Source organism: Pelodiscus sinensis, chromosome 11 (assembly GCF_049634645.1).
Source record: "Pelodiscus sinensis isolate JC-2024 chromosome 11, ASM4963464v1, whole genome shotgun sequence".
In the NCBI taxonomy this organism is placed as follows: Eukaryota; Metazoa; Chordata; order Testudines; family Trionychidae; genus Pelodiscus; species Pelodiscus sinensis.
In genome coordinates, this window is record NC_134721.1 from 50,657,088 (window position 1) to 50,680,703 (window position 23,616).

The 23,616-nt window shown below is 43.4% G+C and overlaps 1 protein-coding gene across 2 annotated transcripts in view; it reads right to left on the reverse strand.

Annotated features, from left to right (window-relative positions):
- The window catches only part of PHF2 (PHD finger protein 2), a 180,997-nt gene that overhangs the window by 18,877 nt on the left and 138,504 nt on the right, over window positions 1–23,616 (reverse strand). The window contains exons 11-18 of one of the 2 annotated variants that reach the window (XR_012906578.1): window positions 22,633–22,722; window positions 17,010–17,381; window positions 15,908–16,027; window positions 11,578–11,696; window positions 8,958–9,136; window positions 8,648–8,721; window positions 7,244–7,401; window positions 2,173–2,283 (exon numbers count right to left, since the gene is read on the reverse strand). Coding sequence is in view for 1 of the 2 variants with exons in the window: in XM_075939694.1 (XP_075795809.1) it covers window positions 7,244–7,401; window positions 8,648–8,721; window positions 8,958–9,136; window positions 11,578–11,696; window positions 15,908–16,027; window positions 17,010–17,381; window positions 22,633–22,722 (1,112 nt within the window). In the remaining variant the exon portion in view is untranslated. The remainder of the gene's footprint in view (window positions 1–2,172; window positions 2,284–7,243; window positions 7,402–8,647; window positions 8,722–8,957; window positions 9,137–11,577; window positions 11,697–15,907; window positions 16,028–17,009; window positions 17,382–22,632; window positions 22,723–23,616) is intronic. The other variant, XM_075939694.1, reaches the window with a different exon arrangement.

The window sequence follows — 23,616 nt, forward strand, 5'->3', positions numbered from 1 at the left end:
GAGAAGCTATAGGACGCACCTCTATAAACCAGAACTCTCTGGTCCAGCAACATCCATGGTCCAGAAGCACCACGGATGTTCCAGGATATCAGAAGAGTCCCGGTGTACTGCGGGTGGGAGGGCAGGGGATGCGAGCTACGAAACCGGGCACACAGCTCAACTGGGTTGTGGGGTGGGGGAGAGCGGGAGCTGGCACACAACCTCCCCTGGTCTGCCAAAATCCCTCATCTGGGACCAGTCAGGTCCCAAGGGTGCAGGAGCAGGTAGGTCTAACCTGCACTTAAAGATGTAAAGTCTATCCCAACTTCTCCTTTATGGCATACATTGGAGAAATTTTATAGCAAGGTCAAAAGAAGCCCAAGTTTTAGTGCTACTGTATGAAACCCCTTTTACATCTTTTTACTCTCTTCCTTGTGATCCAGTCAGAAGAACAGGATAGGGAAACAGAATAAACTGCTAGACCTCGTGTCTTATCCAAACAGAAACAAAGAATAGGATAATCTTACAGGCGGAAGAAAGATTCAGGAAAGCTGGAATATGATTCGAGGTCTGCATTACTACTGGTGTCTGATAGAAAGAATACCCAGGAACAGTTACGCACCAGTGTGTATGGGCTAATGAATATAGCCTGCAAAAGAATTTTAGAAAATTCCTTGACAAATATTCATAGCTGTCAAAAACACAATCAGGCTCAGAGTGATGTTAAACAAGATGATTAGCATTTCACCAGAAAAAATTTGGTTTTTGTAAAAGTCTTTTTCCTATAGTGGTAGGTTGATGTCAAAGAGTAGATAAAAATTCTAGAAAAGTGGTAAGCAAAAAAAGAAGCGTACAGAACACATACATTTAATGAGGGAAGAAAAACAAGTCCCCTAGAATACAGAAGAAAATTACTCTCTTCAAACAGTAGAGAAGAAAAAAAAACAATATCTGAAAAGGCAGATACTGTGATCTCAAGTACTTACTACGGTACTATTGTTGAGCACTCAGGCAAACAATAAAGTGCAAAAACCACTGACAAAATGAAATTATGTGTGGTTTCTTTTAAACCACTGATATCAAACATTTCCTAGGCAAATTAGCAACAACATGTCACATTCTCTTATGCAGTGCTCACTTAATCCCCTTTATAGTTTCTTAGGATTCCAGATATAGTAACATAGAATACATTCAGCAAGTTTCTTGAAACTAGTCACAATCATAAATAATCCAAAAAAGGAGTTGTCAGCTTTAGCAGCTAGTGAATCATTGAAAAAGAACATCAAGGTATTTATTTAGTGAAATATTCTTTAATCTTCCCATTATCATGTCAAACGCCTTAGTTTTCTGTTAATTGCATTCATATTGTTCAGCCTTTACAAAAAAATTAACATATTTTCTTCACGTTTCATTCAGCTGTTTATCTTAAACGCTGACCTCTCAAAACAGTGGAAACAGACCATCAAAAACTGTTCACCAAATGGGAGAATTAGAGAGGAATTGCCTAAAGCAACACAAGCTTTAACAAATAAATTATGGACTCTGATCAAAAACAGCGGTTCTGAAAGTCAAACCACAAACTCAACATGTGTGTAAAAAACCTCTTAAAGAGACAGACAGTTAAAAATAAGGCAAAGTGTTTCTCATTACCCCATGTCCTTGCAGATTTGCATTAAGTCATTTTTGTTCTGCTTTCTAAGCCAGACAAAATGTAGAACAAGAAACAGGAAGCAATTATTAACCTTTGGAAAGCTCCTTTCTATAACTTGAGAGATTATTATTTTTAAAAAATACCACTTTTAAAAGTAAGCTCTCTGTTAGTTGAAAATCATGAAGACTCCCACCTTGGAAATGATAGGAAAAAGGGAACAGAGTACCTCGCAGACAACTGTCCTGGCCCCCCACACTGGATGGAGCAAGTAAAATATACTGCTATTTTCAGAACTAGTTCCTGCTTTGTCACTGAGCACATTCCATTCACTTTTTGTTTTGCTTGTATTAAAGGAGAGGACTTGGGGAGGGATAGAGAAAAGGATATTTTTGTGCAATTTACTGGATAAATTAATGCCTTTTGCAGGTGATTTTGCGTTTTTGTAAACTCCTCTGCTGTTCTTTTTTCTTTCCCCCTTTAAAAGATACTTTACTAGTGCTTGGAAAGTTGTCACCCTTGAGAGCAGAGGGGGATTAGCTTACTTCAATAATTGTTCATTGTGTAGTAAGCATCTGGTGATTTTCAGCTGCTTACATCTCAGCAACCGAAAGAGGTACTGCACTGAAAACTGTCAGCTCACACAGAATCTTGATCTGTAAAACATAGTAAAATTTAGTAAAACTTGGTTCAGCCATTGCCCACTCCATATGCAAAGGAGACGTTCAAACTGACAAAAGGGTATCAATACAGTTGATGTAACATCACAGCTCATTAACACGATAAATATGGGGGGGAATTCTCACACCAAAGAGGTGATTTTAAGTTCCAAAGTTAGCCCAACCTACTATAGGCACAGCTGTGGCCCAGGGTCTGAGCCAACTCTTAGTGGATCAAGACCAGTTTGTCTGAGTAATGGCTTGTGGAGTGCCCAAGAACTTTAGCGGCTTTGTGAGGAAGAAAAACCAAATCACAGAAAGATGGGAATTATTAATACATAGAAGGAAAACCAGACAGTACCACATTTGTACTGTGCAGCACTGTAGTACATGTATGTATTTGTGATTTTTTCCTATTATAAAACGTCATGTTTATATATATATTTAATCAAAAACAGAGTGATTGAGAAATGAAATATAGCAATTTAATTTATCAAGAGCTTTTTTTCAATCAAGCCTCTACCCACACTACTAAAACTCAATTGTTTATATAAAAGTCAAAAGTGATATGACACACTCCCCCAAGCTACATCATGCAGTATAGTAATTGATGCAAAATTTAGTTATTACTGTACTTTAGGCTTTGATGTCACAAGCCATGAAGGCTATGAATGCACTGGACACTGTGCTTAGGATCGGGGAGGAAAAATGAGAGTGCTAACTAAGCAACGGAATAGCATCAATGTTCAGAGTCTGTGAGGTTTATTGTACCTTTCACAAACATTCCTGTTTAATACACTGCAAACAAGCAGCCTGCTTCAATATCTGTCAGGTACCTAATGTAAGAAAAATGGCTGAACCAAATTTTAATAATTCTTATAATGTTTTAGAGACTCCCTTCAATTCTCATATCCGACAGCAAACACAGTTGTAAGCAAGCTTTGTAACATGAGGCCCACATCTCAGTGGGATGTATCTCAAAATTATTAAAAACTTAAGTGTAAATATGAAAATAAACTACGTCAAAGTGTGAGGTAAAATGCAATTAACGAAAGTTGTTCTCTAATCCAATGATGAGTTCTGATGTAGCATTTAGATACGAGAAGCCTTTGATGGGATGAGGAAGAAGAAAAGAAACTACAGGTTAAAAAGTGTATATTGATTACTAATTAGAACTGGATCCAAACTAAACTCTGGGAAAGTGCAGACCTAGAATCACAACCAAACTTTGTGACTCAGGTCCATCTCTTATAACATGACTTTAAAAAGGTTGTTACTCAGCTCTACAAAACCGGTCATTAGCAGATGGTAAGCAGTAATTGCCTCCACCTAGGCAAAAGTAGCAAGTGGCTGACTAGGTCTGTTCTCCAGGAGACACCAACCTTCTCAAATCTAGGCTCCCTTTCTCTCCCCCTTAGCACCCTCACTGAAAAAACAGAACTTGTTGACACCCTGGCATTTTTACAGCTGTGTAGCCCCGCTCTGCGCCCGTCTACAGAAATAGTCCCACCACTACCAGCACTCCTAGAGCTGCATTGATGTTAGAATGTTACGATATAAGAGGTGAAAGTAAGCGGGTGCACCCTGGTGCACAGCTCCAACAAGAGCAGGCTGAAATGCAGCAAAAGCCAGCAGGGAGCTATTTAAAGAACTGGCAGGGACCCAGGTTGCAATAGGACAGTACCTGTAAGAAATGTTAAGTTTACTTTCACAACTGGATATGATTCTGCAAATTTAGTTTGGGTCAGTCAAGTGACAAGGTTTTCCCAAAGATGTCTCAGAGTTCCAATAATACAGTCACCCCAGCAAAGATAACGTCCAAAGAGAAGTGGGTTTTGCCCATGAAAGCTCATGATACCATCTACATATTTTGTTAGTCTATAAAGTGCTACCAGACCATTTGTTGTTTTTTAAGTTTTTCCTGTTACAGATTAACTCGGTTACTCCTGTGAAGCATCCAAAGGGCTGTTCAGTAACATAGAGTTCATATCCTATATCACCCAAGGCTGCCTGAATGGCAGAGTGAGCATCACATAATGAGCCTCTGATGGGTAAAAACTTTGCTAGCTCCACAAGTCTCCCTCCTTCAGGTTCATCTGCCCCTCTACCACCTTTCTTGGCACTGTACATTTCACTCCCGTCTCATTACAAAGCAAACTAGTTTTGTTTTTAAACTCACTGATTCTCTCTGCAGCGACAGGTTCACTTAGCAATTTATTCCACATGTTCACTTCTGAGCGTGATGCCTCTCTGCTGGAATTCTCTATATTGCTCTTAATTCCCAGTTTCTTAATGTACACTGCAGAGAGGATCTTCTTCGGACCCTCCCAGAGAAAGAGCTCCATTCTACTCTACCAACTCCTGTTCAGACCTGCAAGCTGCTGTTTAGCTACTGTGTCGAAACAGTGAAACATCCAGTGGAAGGAAGGAGAAGGGAACAATGACAGCACGGATCACTTGCACCCTTGGAGCGCCACGCTCCAGCCTGGTCCCCGGGTTGTGCTCTGCCATAGTTGTATAACTCATGGCACCTGAGACAACGTGGAATAAAAGTAGGGCTGAAAAGAGAATGGCTGCTGCAAAGAGACCATGATACAGCCGGAGGATTTCCCAATAATCCAGCCTGACAGTGGACATTTCCAACCTAGCTGTGCCAGCAGGGCCGGAGTAAGAGCTTTAGAGGCCCTAAGCACTGAAAAGATGATGGTGCTCCCCCGTATGTAATTCAAAATAAAAACATTACTATCCCGTAAAATAAAATTTTATTTTTCAAAACGACACAAAACTTACATGTATGCTGAAATGAAAATAGCTTCCTTCTAGATTTTCTGATTGCAAAATTCTGGATAAGTTCATCGAAGCTGACTCGACAAAGCATGTCCGTTTTCATGCACAATAGGGAAAGTGAGTCAAGTCTGTCCTGACACATTGTTGTTCTCTGTGGGTTTTTTATTCTTTTCAGCTGAGAAAAAGAGCGTTCTGCGGAGTTCTGATTTTTCCCATGATGACTACTTAGATCCTTTTTTTGAAATACCAAATATCGAATTTAAAAAAAAAAAAATTTTTTTTTTGGTGCCCCTGCTTTGCTGGTGCCCTATGCACGTGCTTAGTCTGCCTATTGGGTGTGCCTTAGCCCTGTGTGCCAGCTCTGGGAAGATGCTTTGTGCTTACAAAAGAAGGCGCTTTGCTTACGTCACACAGAACGAATCAGCTTTGTGAATTGTGAAGAAGGTGAAACCCGTTTTGAGTAACTGCAAAAATCTTACTCTGTAAAATGGGGATAATGAGACTGTGCTCCTTTGTAAAGTACATCAAGAGCTACTGCTGCTAGGTGCTACTAACAGAATGGCCCTCTAATAGAAGTTAAGCAAAAGGTATTCAGTACAGTCTAGAATACATATGGGGGGGAGCTCTTAAGTCTGAAGGTTGCCTAACAAAGGATGGCCCCTGGACCATCTTTCGCTCTAATTACGTCATTATTTGAATAACAAATGTTAATTTTTTTTTCTTCGTAGCCAGGACATTTAAGGCCCCAGTATCTCTGCTAACTGCCACCATTACCATTAAGCATCCCTGAATCTTAACTACTTATTTTGATTCGCTTTTTTTCCTAGGGTCAGTAAATCCTGTTTGCTGAAGGAAGCCACCAGGGTAGTAGCTTCCTGGATTCTCCCATAGTAAGAACCAGATTGTGCTCTCCTTTTAAGCTGGTGTAAACTCCCACTGATTTCAGCAGGCACTGCCTGAATAAGTCATGCAGGCCTGTTCTCTAACCATCTTTACAGGGAAGCACACCACTTACCACACATGCCTCGTTTTTGTTACATTCTCCCAAAACTGTATTTTACATTTATTTACATTGTCATTATTATTTGTGTTCCTAGATGCTCCAGTGCTCCATTGTGCACAAACACATAAGAACATAAGAACGGCCGTACTGGGTCAGACCAAAGGTCCATCTAGCCCAGTATCCTGTCTGCCGACAATGGCCAATACCAGATGCCCCAAAGGGAAGAAACGACAGGTAATCCTTATGTGATCCCTCTCCTGTCACCCATTTCCAGACACATAGAGGTTAGGGATACCATTCCTACCTATCCTGGCTAATAACCATCGATGGACCTAACCTCCATGCACTTTAATGTTGGACCAAGGGACAGTTCAGATTTGCCTTGCATTGATTTGGGATCTTTAACATATTTTAATCAAGATGGGTCTGCACTAAAGCGCCAGGTCTGAAAACAGTGCTGAAGTGTGGAGAGTTTGTGATTTGGATCCCAATTTTGCAGCTCTGACTTCATTTTCCTTTCCTGTTAATAGTTTCCAGTTTTTGGCTCAGCACCGCAGTGTAAAATACCTCACTGCATTTCTCAATCTTAACCAGACCTCAAAGATTTTGGTATCCAGTTTGATATCCCACTTATATTAAGCTCCACTAAAGCTCATGCAGCATTATGGATGAGTAAGGACCGAAACTAATCCAAAATGACCCATTTTATGCTTAATGTCCTCTAGAGAAATTACGTCTTAGAGCCATTTGCTCTTCCTGAGTTTTTTTAACGGCAGCTTTCTATTCTCTTCTTCCAAAACAGGCAAAAATCAGGGAACTGTGTGGACCTTAAAAAGCACTATACAATGAATGCAAGTTGTTTGGTGCATAAATTAATGCTGTCCTCAAGCTGAATTATCTGAGCTGTCTCCTTTTGAATGAATCATCTACTTTATTGTTATTGCTTAGGTGGATTTTCAGTATTTACAGCTGGGAATGGCTCTAATTTTATAATTATACCACCAGGACCTTTTCCACCTGCTCACCTCCAGGGCATGGGATACAGAAGGAGCTAGTTTACTGGAGAAAAAAGTGATTACTAAATTGCAAAATCTGTGTTAGCTGCACGTATGAAACAGGCCATTACTTTGCTTTAAGTGAGGGATAATCAACCAGGTGTGTGCCTACCTGTTGGTGTTATACTCTAAACCCCCAACTTCCTTGCTCGCCTGCAAAAGATCTAGAATTCCTGCTGAACTTCCACTCTCCTTCTTCACTTTGGAGTTGCGGCCTGGCTTTGCCTCCGTGTCAATGTGAAGCGAATCTTCATCTGATGAGTCATCGCTCTGTGAAGGCAAGGAAAAATCTCAAAGAATTGCAGCCAGCTACATAAGTCTGTAAGACATCCAACAGTATTGGAGTTCCCCAAAAACTTGAGGAGAGAACTGTTGCTTTATTTTCACCATAAAAAGCAGGGGCATGGTTTGAACAGGTCTCTTTACAGCTCTGTAGTTACAGTATCTTTTCAGAGACAATTTCACGCTTCCGAAGAGTGTCTGACTTATGGAAGTTCATACTTATCGATCATCTAGGCAGTAGCAGTGGAAGGTTCCCCATGTTACCTTTCCAATGGGCTTCACTCTTGTTCTCAATGCTTACAAAGTGTCCATCATTCCTGGCCATGTCCTTGTTTTGTATTATTTCCCTTTCCCCAATGAAAGGGAAGGCCAGTGACAACATTTTGTTCCTGTAAAGTTATTTCCTATTTATTTCTTTGTCTTTTCTTCTCCTCAACCAGCTCTGCCCCTAAACTCCTGGAAAACCTGCCATCCCCTTAATTTTCCCATGGTCTTCATTTCCTGCAGTGCAGATACCATCTGCCTGGATTAAGAAGAACAAACAGAACTATTCTTGAAGTCCATTAATGTTGCTTCTTAACTGTCCAGAGGGATTGCTAATGAATGACGCATGCCATCTTCCTTCCCCTCAGAGATTGGGCATGCATCTGCCACCTCTGTGCCACCATATCATGACACCCCAGGTGCCCAACCCTGCCACCACTGAAAGACAATGGGAGTTCTTGGTGCCTTGTGGCAACAGCATCGTCCCATGCAACTCATTTGAGTGGGGAGATGTCTAAGGTTAAAATTCTGCAGAATGCTTGATGGGTCCTAGTCTCTATTTATAGGCACCACTACAGTGCACAATCAAGCCCATGTACTAACTATCCCCGATCTGCTGCAATATATTAATGCAGTCCACTGCAGATAGCTACATGAAAAGCCATTACAGTTGGATATAAATAAATCTGCAAAGTCTTTAGTACATTAAGAGTATGAATCTCATTTACAGTAAGGCCCTTTTACACTGCTCTGGCAGTTTGAAGTGGCTTTAGAGTGGCTGCAAATGTAATTCAATGACTATTTCATTGAGAGACTACTGACATACTCACGTGTTTTAAGTGGATCAAGGTCAGAGGATTGAGCACTCCATAGGATCAAGCTCTTTATTTATTTCTAAGTATGTGTAATGGCACACAGATACAACAAGTATAAGAACAGAATACGATATAATACAATAATCATAGAATACCTTGTACAATACTGATTCCACCTTTGGCTTCTTAACTGGTGTGTGTTGTAACGTTTCTTTTTTATCTGATAAAACTAAAAAAAAAGAAAACAGTTAACGTTGAAACAGACCTTTCACTAATTTCAGAAACAGCCTATCGAGTCTCAGAATGCAATTTAAGTCCATTGCATTGTTTTTTAATCTTGTGCTTCAAGTCACATGTACATGTTCTTTTTTTATAGTAAAACTTATGTTAACTTTAAAAAGTAGCTTTGGAGACATGGATACAATTTAATTCCCCAGAAATAGACAAAACAGGATGCAGTCTTACAAGGTAAATCTCTCTTCGTAGTGTTTTTCTTTCTTCTAATTGGAAATTCATCAATTTTCAGTTCGCCATCATCTGATACATACTCATATTCATCTCGCACAGGTTTTGGTTTATCTTCTTTAAAATTCTGCAGTGACCCGAACACACCAGGATTCAACTGGGTTTTGACTCCCTTGGAACTGTAGAGACAAATGTTATAAAATCAGAAACGATGGCATTTTTCACATAGAAAATGTATCAAGGAGACACAGACACAAAGCCACATATCAAGGTAATATTTATTTTATATATATATGGAATCAAAGCATGCTAGCTTTGAAGACAAAGTAGCAGTTCACACTGGTTTGCATGTGTTTTGTTTTGTACAGATTTCACAGTACCAGATACTTAAGTGGGGTAAATCAAAATTGCTCCACTGACTTCAAATGAGCACTATGTTCACTTCAATTCAGCTTTATTGGTTATATAACACACATATACTACATGAAATCCTTTCATTCCATCTTAGTTGATTTATTTAGCATGTGCTCCACCTAATCTCTGGGGATATGTACATAGAATCCTAGGGCTGGAAGAGGCCTCAGGAGGTCATCGAGTCCAGCCCCCTGCCCAAAGCCTAAACTAAATCATCCCAGCCAGGGCTTTGTCAAGCTGGGACTTAAAAAACTCTAGGGATGGAGATTCCACCATCTCCCTAGGTAACCCATTCCAGTGCTTCACCACCCTCCTAGTGAAATTGTTTTTCCTAATATCCAACCTAGACCTCACCCACTGTAACTTGAGACCATTGCTCCTTGTTCTGCCATCCCTCATTACTGTGAACAGCCTCTCTCCATCCTCTTCGGAACCTCCCTTCAGGAAGTTGAAGGCTGCTATCCCCCCTCACTCTTCTCTTCTTCAGACTAAATAAGACCAGATCCCTCAGTCTCTCCTCATAGGTCATGTGCTCCAACTCCAGAATCATTTTGGTTGCCCTCTGTTGGACCCTCCCCAATGCATCCACATCCTTTCTATAGTTTGGAGGGGGCAGAACTGGATGCAGTATTCCAGATGTGGCCTCACCTGTGCTGAATAAATACAATATAAAATAAAAACTCAAATGGACAAGAACTCAAATCAGAAAAATAGCCCTCTGGACTGCAATCAAACTTAGTCCATTTAAGGCACTATTCTCAAGCAACTGCCAGAGTAAACAGATAAACCTTTCAAATGGCCATTATGCCCAATAAATTTGTGTCAGATCAATGATCAAGCGCTCAGATGATGTTTCCAATAGCATGCATGACAGTTTCTCTCAGCTGTTGATATAGAGAGGGGTAGTCTTTAGGGCAGGAGCAACACAAGCACTTCCTCATAATCACTACATTTTGATTGATGGAGCCAATGGAAATTGTAAGAAGGCTCAGGATTTGACTCGTTGACCACAGTGGGGATTTTCCCCAATATTGATACCCAAAGAAAAGTAGCAGCCAGTTCACCTGGTTGTCTATCCCAACCACACCTACCAATAGACCCGCAATGTACTGTGGAAGAGGACAAGACCAAAGAAGAAAAGGGAGAGGAGGAAGAAGAAGGCAAAGCAAGAAGAGAGAAGAAGGACACCCCAGCTGCATCAAGTCAACTACAGTGGCATGCAGGAATAGATCACAGTGCAGAATCAGGCAGAATATGTCTCTGTATGGGTGTGTCTAGACTACAGGGTTTTGTCAATAAAAGTAGACTTTTGTCGACAAAACTATACCTGCGTCTACACTGCCGCTGAGTTCTGTTGACATAATGTCGACAGAACTCAGCAGTTTTGTCGACGACTGTAAACCTCATTCTACGAGGAATGACGCCTTTTGTCGACAGAGTTCTGTTGACAGAAGGTGTTACTGCATCTACACTGTCCTTTGTGTCTACACTGTCATGTCGACAAAGCGGCTTGCTTTATCGACAGAACTGGATGTAGTCTAGATGCTCTTTGTCGAAAGAAGCCTTTTCGACAGTATCTGTCAACAAAACTTCTGGCGACAAAAGCCTGTAGTCTAGACGTACCCTATGGCACACAGTATGAACCAATGCACAGCACACCCAGAAGGCTGGAATAGCTCCAGTGAAATTCAGCAGTGAGACTACCAGTTCAAGTATTTTATAGGTATATTATTTACTCAGTGATCCAGATCTTGTTTAATCAAATAAAGTGTAGAACTATGCTAGAAAATAGGGGATTTTTCCTTTTATTACTGTGAAAAGTGGGATTAAAAAAAGAGTAAATGAAAAAATACTGGAGTTTTAGCCTAGGGCAACTTTTTACAACCAAGATATAAACTACCAGTAAAAGAGATTTATAATTAACACATTCTAACTAGAAAACCTATGTAGAACAATACATGTACAAAATAATCTCAAATGCTTCTATATCTGTAAAACCACTGATAGGAATCTGATTTCCTCCCTAAGAAATATTTTACACATATTGTCAAAAGAATTTACTTACTTAAAAACAATATAAATGCAAGCACAATTTTTAATTTTGAACATAAGGTCCAGTTTCTTACCTACTTGTCTGAAAAAAACCCTATCCATAGAGTACAAGTATCTTTTGTAATTCAGTGTATAGTGTCATATTTTTACTTACCCAAGCAGTTTCTTGTTAGAGAAAGAAAATGTAAATTTATTGTCCTTATTTCCTGATAAAGGTGTCTTTTCCAATTTGTGTTCCTCTTCCATTTTTAATAATGAATCAGGCTTACTGTTCTACAAATCATGAAAATACAAACAAAATAAAGTTAATGTGTTACCAATATTTTTATATTTCTAAGCAAATCCTGGTATATATTACTAAATAATTAGGATACACGGAACATGTGTGTGTATGCACATGCTCACACAAAGAATTGTAGATGGATAAATGGTTGAGTTTTCGCCTGAGTTAGGCCCAATTCAGGAAAGCATCCCAGTTGAGGATATCACTTCAACACACATTTACCTTTAAACATATGCTTAAGTCCCTTTGAAGACAACAGCTGTTAAGCACATGCATAAAGATTAACATGTGCTTAGGCATTGCCCTAAATGGGAATGATCTCAAGCATGAGCTTAAGTGCATTCCTGAATCAGGCCTTCACCCAGATGCTCTTCCCAATGAAGTCCATCAGAACTGTACCCACACAACTAAGGCTATGTCTACTCTGCCGGTTTTGCCAGCAGTGAGTATGCAAATGAGGTGCTGATTAGCGTATCACTAAACCTCATTTGCATAATCTAGTCAAGCTGTTTTTGCACACAGGGGTTTTGTGGGAAAAAAAGGAGTGTGGACATTTTGGTTTTGCACAAAAACCCCATTTTCCGCAAGATCTTTATGCCTCTATGGGAAGGGAGAGGCATATGGATCTTGCAGAAAATGGGGGTTTTATGCAAAAACAAAATGTCCACACTACTTTTTTTCCCGCAAAAACCCTTTGTGCAAAAATGGCTTGCATAAATTATGCAAATGAGGTGCTGTGATATGCTACTCCGTGTCTCATTTGCACACTCAAATTTGAGCACTCATTTGCACACTTAGATGAAGCCTAAGGGTAAAATTAAGCATTGAGTCCTCCATCTTGCAAAGAAGCACACATTTTCAACAATATTTTCCTTGGTTTTATTTTTTGGAGAGAGGTTCTAACACACCTTGACATGTAAAAAACCAAATGTATATACGTGATTACCCTTACTAAAATTCTGCAGAGTAATAACGGAAGAGGATGTTAAGGAATCAAAAGACGTAACTATCAGCTTGATTCCATTGCATCAGTACTATGAATCCAAACAGTTCCTTGGAATTACCCATTGGTAGAAGCTTTTTTGGATGAATGGTACTGCCACAAACTGTTTTCAAATACACCTCCCTCAATTATCAAAATTTTGAACTTGTTACATAGAAGAAAGTTCGAAACTGGGATCTACATGAATCCAATGAGTCTAAAGCAACAGGGAACACTCTTTATTTTGGCTCCTTCATGCTGCAAGTCTCTCTGAGAGAGAAAGGCTACATCTACATTGGCACCCTTTTCCAGAAATGCTTAAAACGGAACAGTTTTCCATTATAAGTATTTCCGGAAAAAGCACATCTACATTGGCAGGATGCTTTTCCGGAAAAGCACTTTTTCCGGAAAAGCATCCGTGGCCAATGTACACGCGCTTTTCCGGAAAAAAGCCCCGATCGTCATTTTCGCGATCGGGGCTTTTTTGCGGAAAAGACTACTGTGCTGTCTACACTGGCCCTTTTCCGGAACAGTTTTTCTGGAAAAGGACTTTTGCCCGAACGGGAGCAGCATAGTTTTTCCGGAAAAACACTGACAATTTTACAGTAGATCGTCATTGCTTTTCCGGAAAAGCAAGCGGCCAGTGTAGACAGCTGGCAAGTTATTCCGGAAAAGCGGCTGCTTTTCCGGAATAAGTGGCCCAGTGTAGACACAGCCAAAGTGTTTTCATGTCACACATGTAACAACTGGGTAGTTACAGACACTCTTTTTAAAAAGATGGAATACGATAATACTTCCTTTTCTTCCTGGAAGCAAAACTTCCAAATTTGACCCTTCATCTATAGTACTGGCAATGATAATTGTTACATGTTTTATATTTTTTGGATTTTACGTGAAATCAGTTTGCGTTTTGTGTTGTCATCTTTTTTAAAAATAAAACCCTTACTCTCTTCTAAATTAGTAATAGAGATGTAGCGGTGTTAGTCTGGTGTAGCTGAAACAAAAGACAGGACTATGAAGCACTTTAAAGACTAACAAGATGGTTTATAAGGTGATGAGCTTTCGTGGGCCAGACCCACTTCCTCAGATCAAATTGTGGAAGAAAATTGGCATGATCATATATACCCAAGGGATACAATCAAAAAAAAGTGAACACAAATAAAATAGAAAAATCAGATTTTAGAACAGAGGGAGGATGGGGGGAGGCTAATGTTAATGAGATAATTATAGTAGAGGTGATATGTCAATGAGATAATGACATTAAAGGTGATATCACCAATTATCACCTCTACTATAATTATCTCATTGACATTAACCTTCCCCCCACTAGTCCCCCCTCTGTTCTAAAAACTGATTTGTCTATTTTATGTGTGTTCCCTTTTTTTTTTATTGTATCCCTTGGGTATATATGATCGTGCCAATTTTTTTCCACAATTTGATCTGAGGAAGTGGGTCTGGCCCACGAAAGCTCATCACCTAATAAACCATCTTGTTAGTCTTTCAAGTGCTGCATAGTCCTGCCTTTTGTCTCTTCTAAACTGTATGGGCACTATCCTCAACTAGCGTATATTAAAATACATTAGCACCACCAGTCATCCTCTGGTTAGGGCTGCCAACTTTCTAATCACATAGAACTGAACACCTAACCTAACCCCTTCTCTGTGGCCCTGCCCTGAGTTTGCAAAATCCCCCTCCCTCTATGGCACACGATCACCTGTCTGGAGCAGGGGGTCGAGATATGGAAGGTTGTATGGGCTCTGGGCTGGGGTGTGGGCTCTGGATGGGGTCAAATGAGAGGTTCAGGGTGCCGGAGAGGGTTCCTGGCTGGGGCAGGGGATTGAGGTGGATGGGCAGGTGAGGACTCCAGCCGGAGGTGTGGGCTCTGTGGCGAGGCCAGGGAGGAGAGGTTTGGTTTGGAGGACACTCAGCATTGGGGAAGACAGGTTGGGTGTGGCGGGGTGCAGGTTCCAGAGGGAATTTGGGTATGGGAGGGGAATCCAGCCTGGGGCAGTGGGTTGGAATGTGGGGAGGAGATTAGGAGTACGCAGCTTCCTGGCACCACTTGCACAGGTCCCAGGAAGCAGCCACCAGGTCCATGTGGCCCCTAGGACGGTGCATGGTGGGCAGCCAAGGAGGCTCCATGTGCTGTCTTGCACCACAGGCACTGCCCCTGAAGTTCCCACTGGTCACGTCCTGGCCCCTGGGTGCTATGGGGGCGGTGCCTGCAGGCTCAAGGGCAGCACATGGAGCGTCACTGGCAGCTGCTTCTGGGAGCCATGAGGAAACAGAGCAAGTAGGAGCCCTGCCTTAGCCCCGGGCCACTGTACCGCCGACTGGACTTTTAACAATCTGATTAACTGTGCCAACTGGAACTGCCAGGGTAACATACCAGCTGGGCATTCCAGCCAAAATCTGGACACCTGGTGATCTGGCTCAATGAGAGCAGCTTCTTTGTTAAGAATCAGAGGAAGGTACAGCTGTTCTCTCTCCTTTGTGGATTTTTGGGTGAGCGACTGGGGGGGCCATGTCTTTCATTTTGCAGATGATTAATCTTTTCTCATAAAGGCTGTAGAATGCTCTGGAATTAAGACTGCAACTATTACAGAATGAATGTTATAGATTACATTCTTCGTATTGCTCCAAAATGGCCTGGAGTCAGATTACTGCACTCCAGGAGTGAATTCAAGCTAGGTGATGTATCTCAGGAGTCTTGTCTCAATGAAGCAAACTTAAATATGCAGGACCTGATTTGGATCTCTGGTTTGACACCATTGATAGTCTACTGATTTCACTAGAGTTTACTGAAGATTTAAACCGGTGTAATTCAGATCAGATCTGGGACTACATATTAGGGGTAAGATTATGCAGCACTGGCCTAATTCTGCTCCTATTGATGTTATTCTTGTTGGCTTCAAGATGAACTGAGCAGGACAGTAACATGTGCTTTGGAAAATCCCATCCTACATGTCTATTCTGACTGAAATTCTTTTAAATTATTCTATCTAATTCTGGGAGGCCTGATCCTCTGTAAATCCAGAGTAACACTAAAGGATTCAAGGGAATTACACTTTGTGAACCAATTAGCAAGACTGGGTTTAGGCCCTATATTTTCACATTGTTAGTACTATACTCTGCTGTAACATACACCACTTCTTCCCCTATTTCTAGTATTTCCCATTGCTGTGTGATACTCCAGCACAAGTTAACAGCAGACTTTACCTTATATTTCCATTTGGCTTCTGTTTTGCTCTTATTGTGCTCTCGAATTTCGAATTTCTCTGCCTCATTTTGCTTATTAACAGCTTCCTTATTGGGAACACTTAAGACATTCTTTGCAGCCTGTAAAAAAAAAAAAAAATCAGCACATATTCTTAAAAGAGAAAGAAATGAGCTCCACTTTTCCCAGGTTAGCTACCCTTCTCACTTTATATACAGATATCTGAATCATCTGGAAAACAGGAATATTTTTACACAGAAGAATCACACTAACATTGAGTCTTTGTGACAAAATAGCTGGAGCTTCAATAAAATATTAATGTGCAGAGAAATGTAAAAATTAGTTTTGTTTCTCCCTTGCCAAGGTCATTATAAAGAATGTAAAAACAACGAGTCTAGTGGCACTTTAAAGACTAGCACATTTATTTTATGCCCTAATAAATCTATGAGTCTTTAAAGTACTACCAGACTCTCTGTTTTTTCTGAAACAGACGAAGGCCAGCTCTACACCGCTGGAGAAAACTGATGTAAGATACACAATTACAGCTATGACAATTGTGTACCTGGAGGTGACTTACCTTTCATCGATTTTCTGGTGCGGCCCTACAGCAGGAGGTCGATGGGAGAAACTCTCCCATTGGCTTCCCTTACTCCTCACGACAGCGAGGAATACCGCAGTCGATGGGGGTGCCCCTAGAGTTCAATTTGGTCAGACTTTACTAGATCCGCTAAAGCGAACCCCAGAAGATCTAACACCAGAGAGTCGATCCTCCAGTAAGCATAGACAAGCCCTAACACAGCTACCCCTAGGAAACCTATAAAGAATGTTTTGATCTCATATCTGTTGCTTGATAGACATGTTTCACAAAGTGCATAGAAACTACTTTTGAGAAGCCTGGATATTATTTCTTATAGAACCTGATTTAAACAATTAAGTAAATTGGGTGGCAACCTGGTTCCTTTGCAGAATTCCCACAGATGTCAATGGAGTCAAGATTTCAATCACTGTGTTTTTCTTTTTCCTTCATGAGCTACCCTAAACAGAAGTCTTACTCCGTGCTACTGAAAAAAAATCATTCAGAGTACTTAGAACAATGTGACGCACCTTCCCTTTCTTTGGCGTTTCAATCTTTGTCAAAGCCTCCTTTGTGTGCGCCTCCAGCAGGTCCAGATTGGGAATGGCGGGCGGCGGGCTTTCCTTCACCTTCTTTCCTTTCTTCTTCCCTTCTCCCTTGACTTTTGGAGTTTTGGGGAGCTTGGGGGGCTTGGGCGGTTTGGGAGGCTTGGGCGGTTTGGGGGGTTTCGGTGGCTTGGGGGTTTTCACAGCTTTTGGAGTCTTTTTTTTCAGAACTTTTTCTACAGGTGGTGGAGGGGGTGTCACTGGTACAGGCGACGGCGCTTCTTCCTTCTCCACAGGACAGATTTCCTCTACCTTCACGTTGGCACTCACTTCTGTTTTGTTGACTTTGAACGCGTTCTATAGTTGGGCAGAACATGAAACACAGTCAGTTCCAACTTCCAGGCCATTCATTATTCTGTAGCATCCCCCCTTCGTGTGGACGATAAATCCCCAACACCATTGTATAATGATAGGGGTGCCCGAAGCCAGGCTGGGCAGGAAATGGAGAACACTACAACCTACTGAAATTATGTTGTGCTGGCTTAAAATCTTCCCCACTCCTCCTTGGCAATTATTTAAGGTACAAGTCTGGTCAGAACCAACTCTTGTAAGAAGTTCCCCTGGATCAGTAATGAACACATCCGGCTATGGGTAGGACTTTCAGAGAAGCTCAGGTTATTATTTATTACGTGTATCGCAGTAGGAGCCACAGTCATGAACCTGTTATGCTAGGCACCGTACAAACATGCAGTAAAAAGCTTGTTCTTTCCCCAGAGAGTTTACTGCTTGGCTGTGTCTACATTGGCGCGATCTAGCGCAAAAGCAGCCGCTTTTGTGCAAAAACTTGCTGCCTGTCTACACTGGCCGCGAGTTCTTGCACAAGTACACTGACGTTCTAATGTGTGAAATCAGGGCTTCTTGCGCAAGAACTATGATGCTCCCGCTCAGGAAGAATCCCTCTTGTGCAAGTGTTCTTGAATTGTTCATGAATTTCTTGCGCAAAAAAAGTCCTATGGTTAAAATGGCCATCGGAGCTTTCTTGCTCAAGAGAGCGTCTACACTGGCACGGATGCTCTTGTGCAAAATCATGCCAGTGTCGACGTAGCCCTTTAGTGTTACCCTCACTCGGCTCCATTAATATTTTATCATGGACTACACAGGAGCACAACTAGCCCTGTGCTGTGCATTTAGCCAACAGTGCAATCCTTTGAAAGAAAATCCACTTGTATGTAAGTCATTAGTGCTGATTCTCTGGTGCCCTGAAGCTGTTCTGTGCAGCTCCAGTGGTGCAAGGCACCCCGAAGATGGCAGATCCAGCCATTGGAAGTTCCCAACCTAGAGGAATCCTCAGGAGGCCTCCAGCTTTCCAGCTTGCTTCTGCAATGTTCTCTCCCAGCGACCAGTGCTGAGAACATAGCTAGGTTAAAGGGGTGCAGCTGGAGTACCCTTATACCAGGGGTCTCCAACCTTTTTAACCACAAGATCACTTTTTCAATTTCAAGTGTAATGTAAGAGCTACCTTAAACCAAATACCCTCACCCCACTTCCTTCCCACCCCTTTTTTGAGGCCTCACCCTGCTCACTCCATCCCCCGTCCTCACTCACTTTCACCAGGCTGGGTAGAGGGTTAAGGGGCAGGCTCTGGTCTTGGGCCAAGAGGTTTGGAGTGTGGGAGAGGCTCCGGGCTTAGCCCAGGGTGGGGGATTGGGATCCAGTAGGGGTGTCAGGGTGCAAGCTCTAGGAAAGAGTTTGGGTGCAGGGGGACTCATGTCTGGGGGAAGAGGTTGATTGCAGGAGGGGTTCAGGACTCGGACAAGGGTTCAGGAAGCAGGCTCTGACTGGGCACCATTTAACTCAGATGGCTTCTGGGTGCAGGAGCAGTGGGGTTAAGGCAGCTTACTCCTGCCCTGCCTTGTACCACTCCTGAAAGCAGCTGGCATGTACAGCAATGGCTCCATGTGCTACCCCTCATCTACAGACACTGACCCCACAGCTTCTACTGGCCACGGTTCCCCATTACGGATCAATGGGAGCTGCAGGAGTGGTGTCTGCAGGCAGGGACAGCATGTGGAGACCCCCTGCTCTGGCTTTCTCAGGGGCTGCAGGGACATGGCAGCCACTTCCAGGGGCAATAATTCCCACAGGGATAATTACTCCTGCCACAATTGGTTAAGCATTTTAGAACTCACTACTCAAAGCATGAGAGAGAAATGAAAGTGATGAAATGCACAGACAAGTCAAAAACTAAAACTAACCCACTTAGCAAGCAGTGAAAGATGTAACAAGACCCCTCACATGTGTGTTGGGTCGGGGATGAGAGTGAAGGGCAGTGTGTGTTTGTGAGAGTGACAGCTTTGCATTGCCAAGCTCCCTCCATCCTCTTCTCCCTGTGTGGAGATGGGGTGCAGAAGTGGGGAGAGGAAAGACACCCTGACATCAGTGCCCCCCCTCTCTTCCCTCTCACACTCTGCAGAGCAGGCAGGATACTCCCGGGGGGCAGCTCCAAGGCAGAGGCAGGAGCAGCATGACAGTGGGTGAAGGGGCAAGTGAAATGCTGACACTTGAGAGCTTCCTGACCAAACCAGTCAGGATCCCCTGTCAAAGGTTCCAAGATCTACTGGTAGATCCCAATCTACTGGTTGGTGACCACTGCCTTACACCCAGGGCCGAGCCAGGCAGCTGGTAGCAGCTGATGGAGGGCACCTGATGGCAGCTGTAAGGACACGGGGCCCTGCATGGCCCGGTGTGCACGCTAGCAGCGGTGGCTGGGCCAGGCTGGGCAGCGCCGTGCGCCCTTGGGGTAGGCCCTGGGCTGCGCGCCAGTGGCTGCGGCTGGCCCGCGCATGCGCCAGGCACCAAAAGGGCTCAGGCTGGCCCTGCTTACACCCACCTGATCCCCACAGCCCAGAACAATCCTTGGAAACTACTGAGAGCCAGCTCAGATCCCAGCTACTCTAATCTTAATCAGAGCCTTGACTGATATTCAGGAGACTGAGGGATGGTAGCACAAAGGTATCATAAAAAATGCACCACACTAGGGACTCCGGCGGGCTGACCCATAGCCATGCTGGATCGACGTACCGGTGATCAGACGTATTTGTAAAGCTAAATTTGACATTCCAAAGCAGGGGTGGGGAACCACAGGCTTGCCTGGAGCCAGGCCCCCCGAGGCTCAGGGCCACTCCCAATACGGGGGAGCCCACATTGGCACGCCAGCCCACATTGGCACTCCCCACCACGGGGCTAGAGCATACAAAATCTCCTAGCCTGAGCCTGTAGGCACTGGTGTGCAAGTGTATTTCTTCCTTCCCTGTCGGGGCCATGTCAATGAGGGTTCTTGTTTGTTTGTTCGTTTTGTTTTGCTTCCTTCTTGTGTGTGGCCCCTGACTGATCCAAACAGGCTCCCCACCCCCTGTTCTACAGTAGCAGGATGCTTGTTCCCAACGGCAATAACCCGTCACACAAGCTGCACTTCCCCAAGCAGAAAGGACAGTATCAAAGAAGTTAATATTAACTAACTATATTTTAAGATGCAGAGAGTCAGTATTTCCTCAGTTTGGTCTCCGGATTTTGTATTTCCTTTTCTTTTTTCCAGAGAATTCCAATATGGGGGAAAAAACCCTTGTGCTGTTCTTATGTTTCAAATGCAAATCAGACCTCACAATACATCTCAAATTAATTCAGATGTGAGAATGCGGCAGAACCATGTTTCACACTGCCAGGTAAAATAAGCAGTAAAAAGCTGCCCAAATAAAATTAACAGCTTCTAATTAAAAAGAAATTGTTTTCTGCTGTGGTTGCCATTCTGAGCCTGCATTAAAAGGCATAAAGGGAAGAGACAGATTTTAACCGCAGTGATGTAAGGCAGCGGTTCCCAACCGCTGGGCTGCGGACCAGTGCCAGGCCGGGAACCGCTGGCTGCTGGGCCGCGGCAGCTCTGGGGGCCGGGGGTAGGGTTCACCCCCGGCACCTCCCCTCCCATCATGGCTTTTGGGAGAGACGTGTCCTGCCCCACCTCTCAGCCAACCAGGGCCGGGCAGGGACGTAGTCTCCTCCCAGATGTGGAAGAGCTGTTCACTGCGCAGCGGAAGGGCCACGTGGAGCCCGGCACAGCAGCCTTAAAGCATCAGTGCTCAGCTGGAGGCTGGGAGACAGCACAGGGCTAGGTGAGGGGGACAGGGCAGGCACTGGGGGCTTCGGGGGCAGGGCTAGTGCTTGGGGGCTCTAAGAGGCAGGAGGCTGACACTGGGGGGCACTGAGGCATCTGGAGTGGGGAGCTGGTACTGGTGGACTCTGGGGGTGGGGTTAGTAGTGGGGGGGCTACGGAGACAGGATTGGCACTCGGAATGGGGCTAATATTGGGGACTGGGCATTGGCACTGGTGGGGGTTGGGTGCAGTGGGGCTGTGACACAGGAGGCTGGCACTAGGGAGTCTGGTTGGGGGCTCTATGGGGCGGGGGGCTGGCAATGCGGCATTTGGGATGAGGCACTGGCACTGGGGACAGAAGGCTAGCACTGGGGGGTTGGATGTAGGGGACTCTGGGGTCAGCGGCTGGTGCTGGGGGCTAATGGAGGGATGGGGGCTCTAGGGATTAGGGCTAGCACTGGAGGTCTCAGGGGGCCGGGTGTACCCCAGTCCTGGCCCCCAGAGCCACTGCAAATATCTGGTTTCAGCTGCGGCAGCTGCTCGCCAGGTGGCAACTGCAAGAGATGAAGCCGGCTATTCATGGCGGCTCTGCGGGCTGGGTCTTTTGGCAGACCAGTAACATTTTATTTGCATATTTGAATGTTTGTTATTTGCATAATGAATATGCAAATGTGCAAATAAAATGTTGCTGGTTCGCCAAAAGTTTGTGAATGGGTTTGCCAGTCCGCAGTATAAAAAAGCTTGGAAACCACTGATGTAAGGCATGGGAAGGAAGGAGTCGGAGCAAAACTCAATACACAGCGTTGTAGTGTATCTGCCATTAAATATATGGGGGTAGTTATTACTCTTGATCTACTGTAGGACTCCCACCAATCGCAATGAGTATTGTGCATATCTATTAAGAGGTCTACCATATATGGCCTATAGGTCTGGATGCCACATTATTAATTAATTATTATAATTGTTGTTAATCATGTTCATTCCAGTAGTGGCCAGGAAGCAGGTGAACTAGGCACTGTACAAACAGAGCTGCAGTAGACAGGCCCCTGGAAGGGTTTCCATTCTCAAGAGAGTGCAAAAGAAGGGGTGTAATACATGATTTTTTTGTGGGGAACTGGAGTCTGTTAAGTGGGGATTAGCTGAAGGGAGAGGGGTGAGCAGGACAGAGCCGATGACAATAAGAAGGAGAAGAAAGTGGAGCAGATGTGGAGTAAAGCTGAGGTGAAGAGAGCATGAGGCAGAGTAAAATGGGGTTTGAATCAAACATCCAGTCAGCACTGGAGAGGGAATGCAGCACAGGAAAGGGAATGCCTTCACAACATCACTGTTCCTAAATGTCCCATTAATTTTCTGATAGGAATGCAATGAGAAAAAAATTCACTTATTTCAATCATTTTCCAAGGTATGGCAAGGCTTACGAAAAATGCATGCTGTCATTAGCAATATGGAAAGACTACCAACCTCACTTAATCTGATTTCTTTGGCAAGGTCCTTGATAAGTTGCGCTGGTTTAAAGTGTTCCGGGAGTTCATCTTCATGCTCTGCTAGAGCCTAGAACAAAACACAGCCACTGCGCTGTTGTCAAATTCTTAATATTATTTTCACACCCAATCAAAAGACTTGTCAACTGACCTATCTCTATTTTTTTCTACCTCTTCAAATCAAGCAACACAAACTTTAGAACTGAATCAGTTAATAGAATGGGACAAACATGTTTTTACCCAGTCCGTGTATTATTTCGGTTTCCTGTGGATAACTACTTATAAAATCAATGGTTCTTTTCTAATCCTTACGGGTGATTTCACAACGGTAACACTTTCTTGCTTTCTCCCTTTGCACCTTCCTTTAATAAATTCATTTCCAACAGCTTCACCCGGAAGACAGGTTAGAGAACCTCTCCGAAGCGTTTCTTAATTGAGGGTAATAGCTTAATCCCTTGCTGCCAGAGTGGATCGGGTTCCCTGGTAGCACTGATGGAATTTGCACTCATTATACCATGTTACAACATCCCAAGCCCTGATGTCAATAACTGCACCAGACCTCTAGGCATTATTATTTGCTTGCACTTTTTTGTCCCACTATTTCACATCTGCTTAGCAGGCAGACCAGTGGTTCTCAACCAGGGGTACACATACCTCTGAGTGTATGCAGAGGTTTTCCAATGGGAACTCAATCCCTCTAGATCAGTGTTTCTCAACCTGGGGGCTGCTGTCCCTGAGAGGGGAATCACAGGATAGGTTTTGGGGGGAGGGTCACAACAAGTGCAGGATTGGCATTAGGAGGTGGCAAGTGAGGAAATTCCAAGGGACCCATGCCCCAGGGAGCCCTGTGAAGCTAAGTTCCATGCTTCACCTCCACTGTCTGGGGCTTGGGCTTCAGACAAGGCCGACAAGTATTACAATGAAATAGAAGTACAATATCTACATTGCAATCGATTTATTTTAT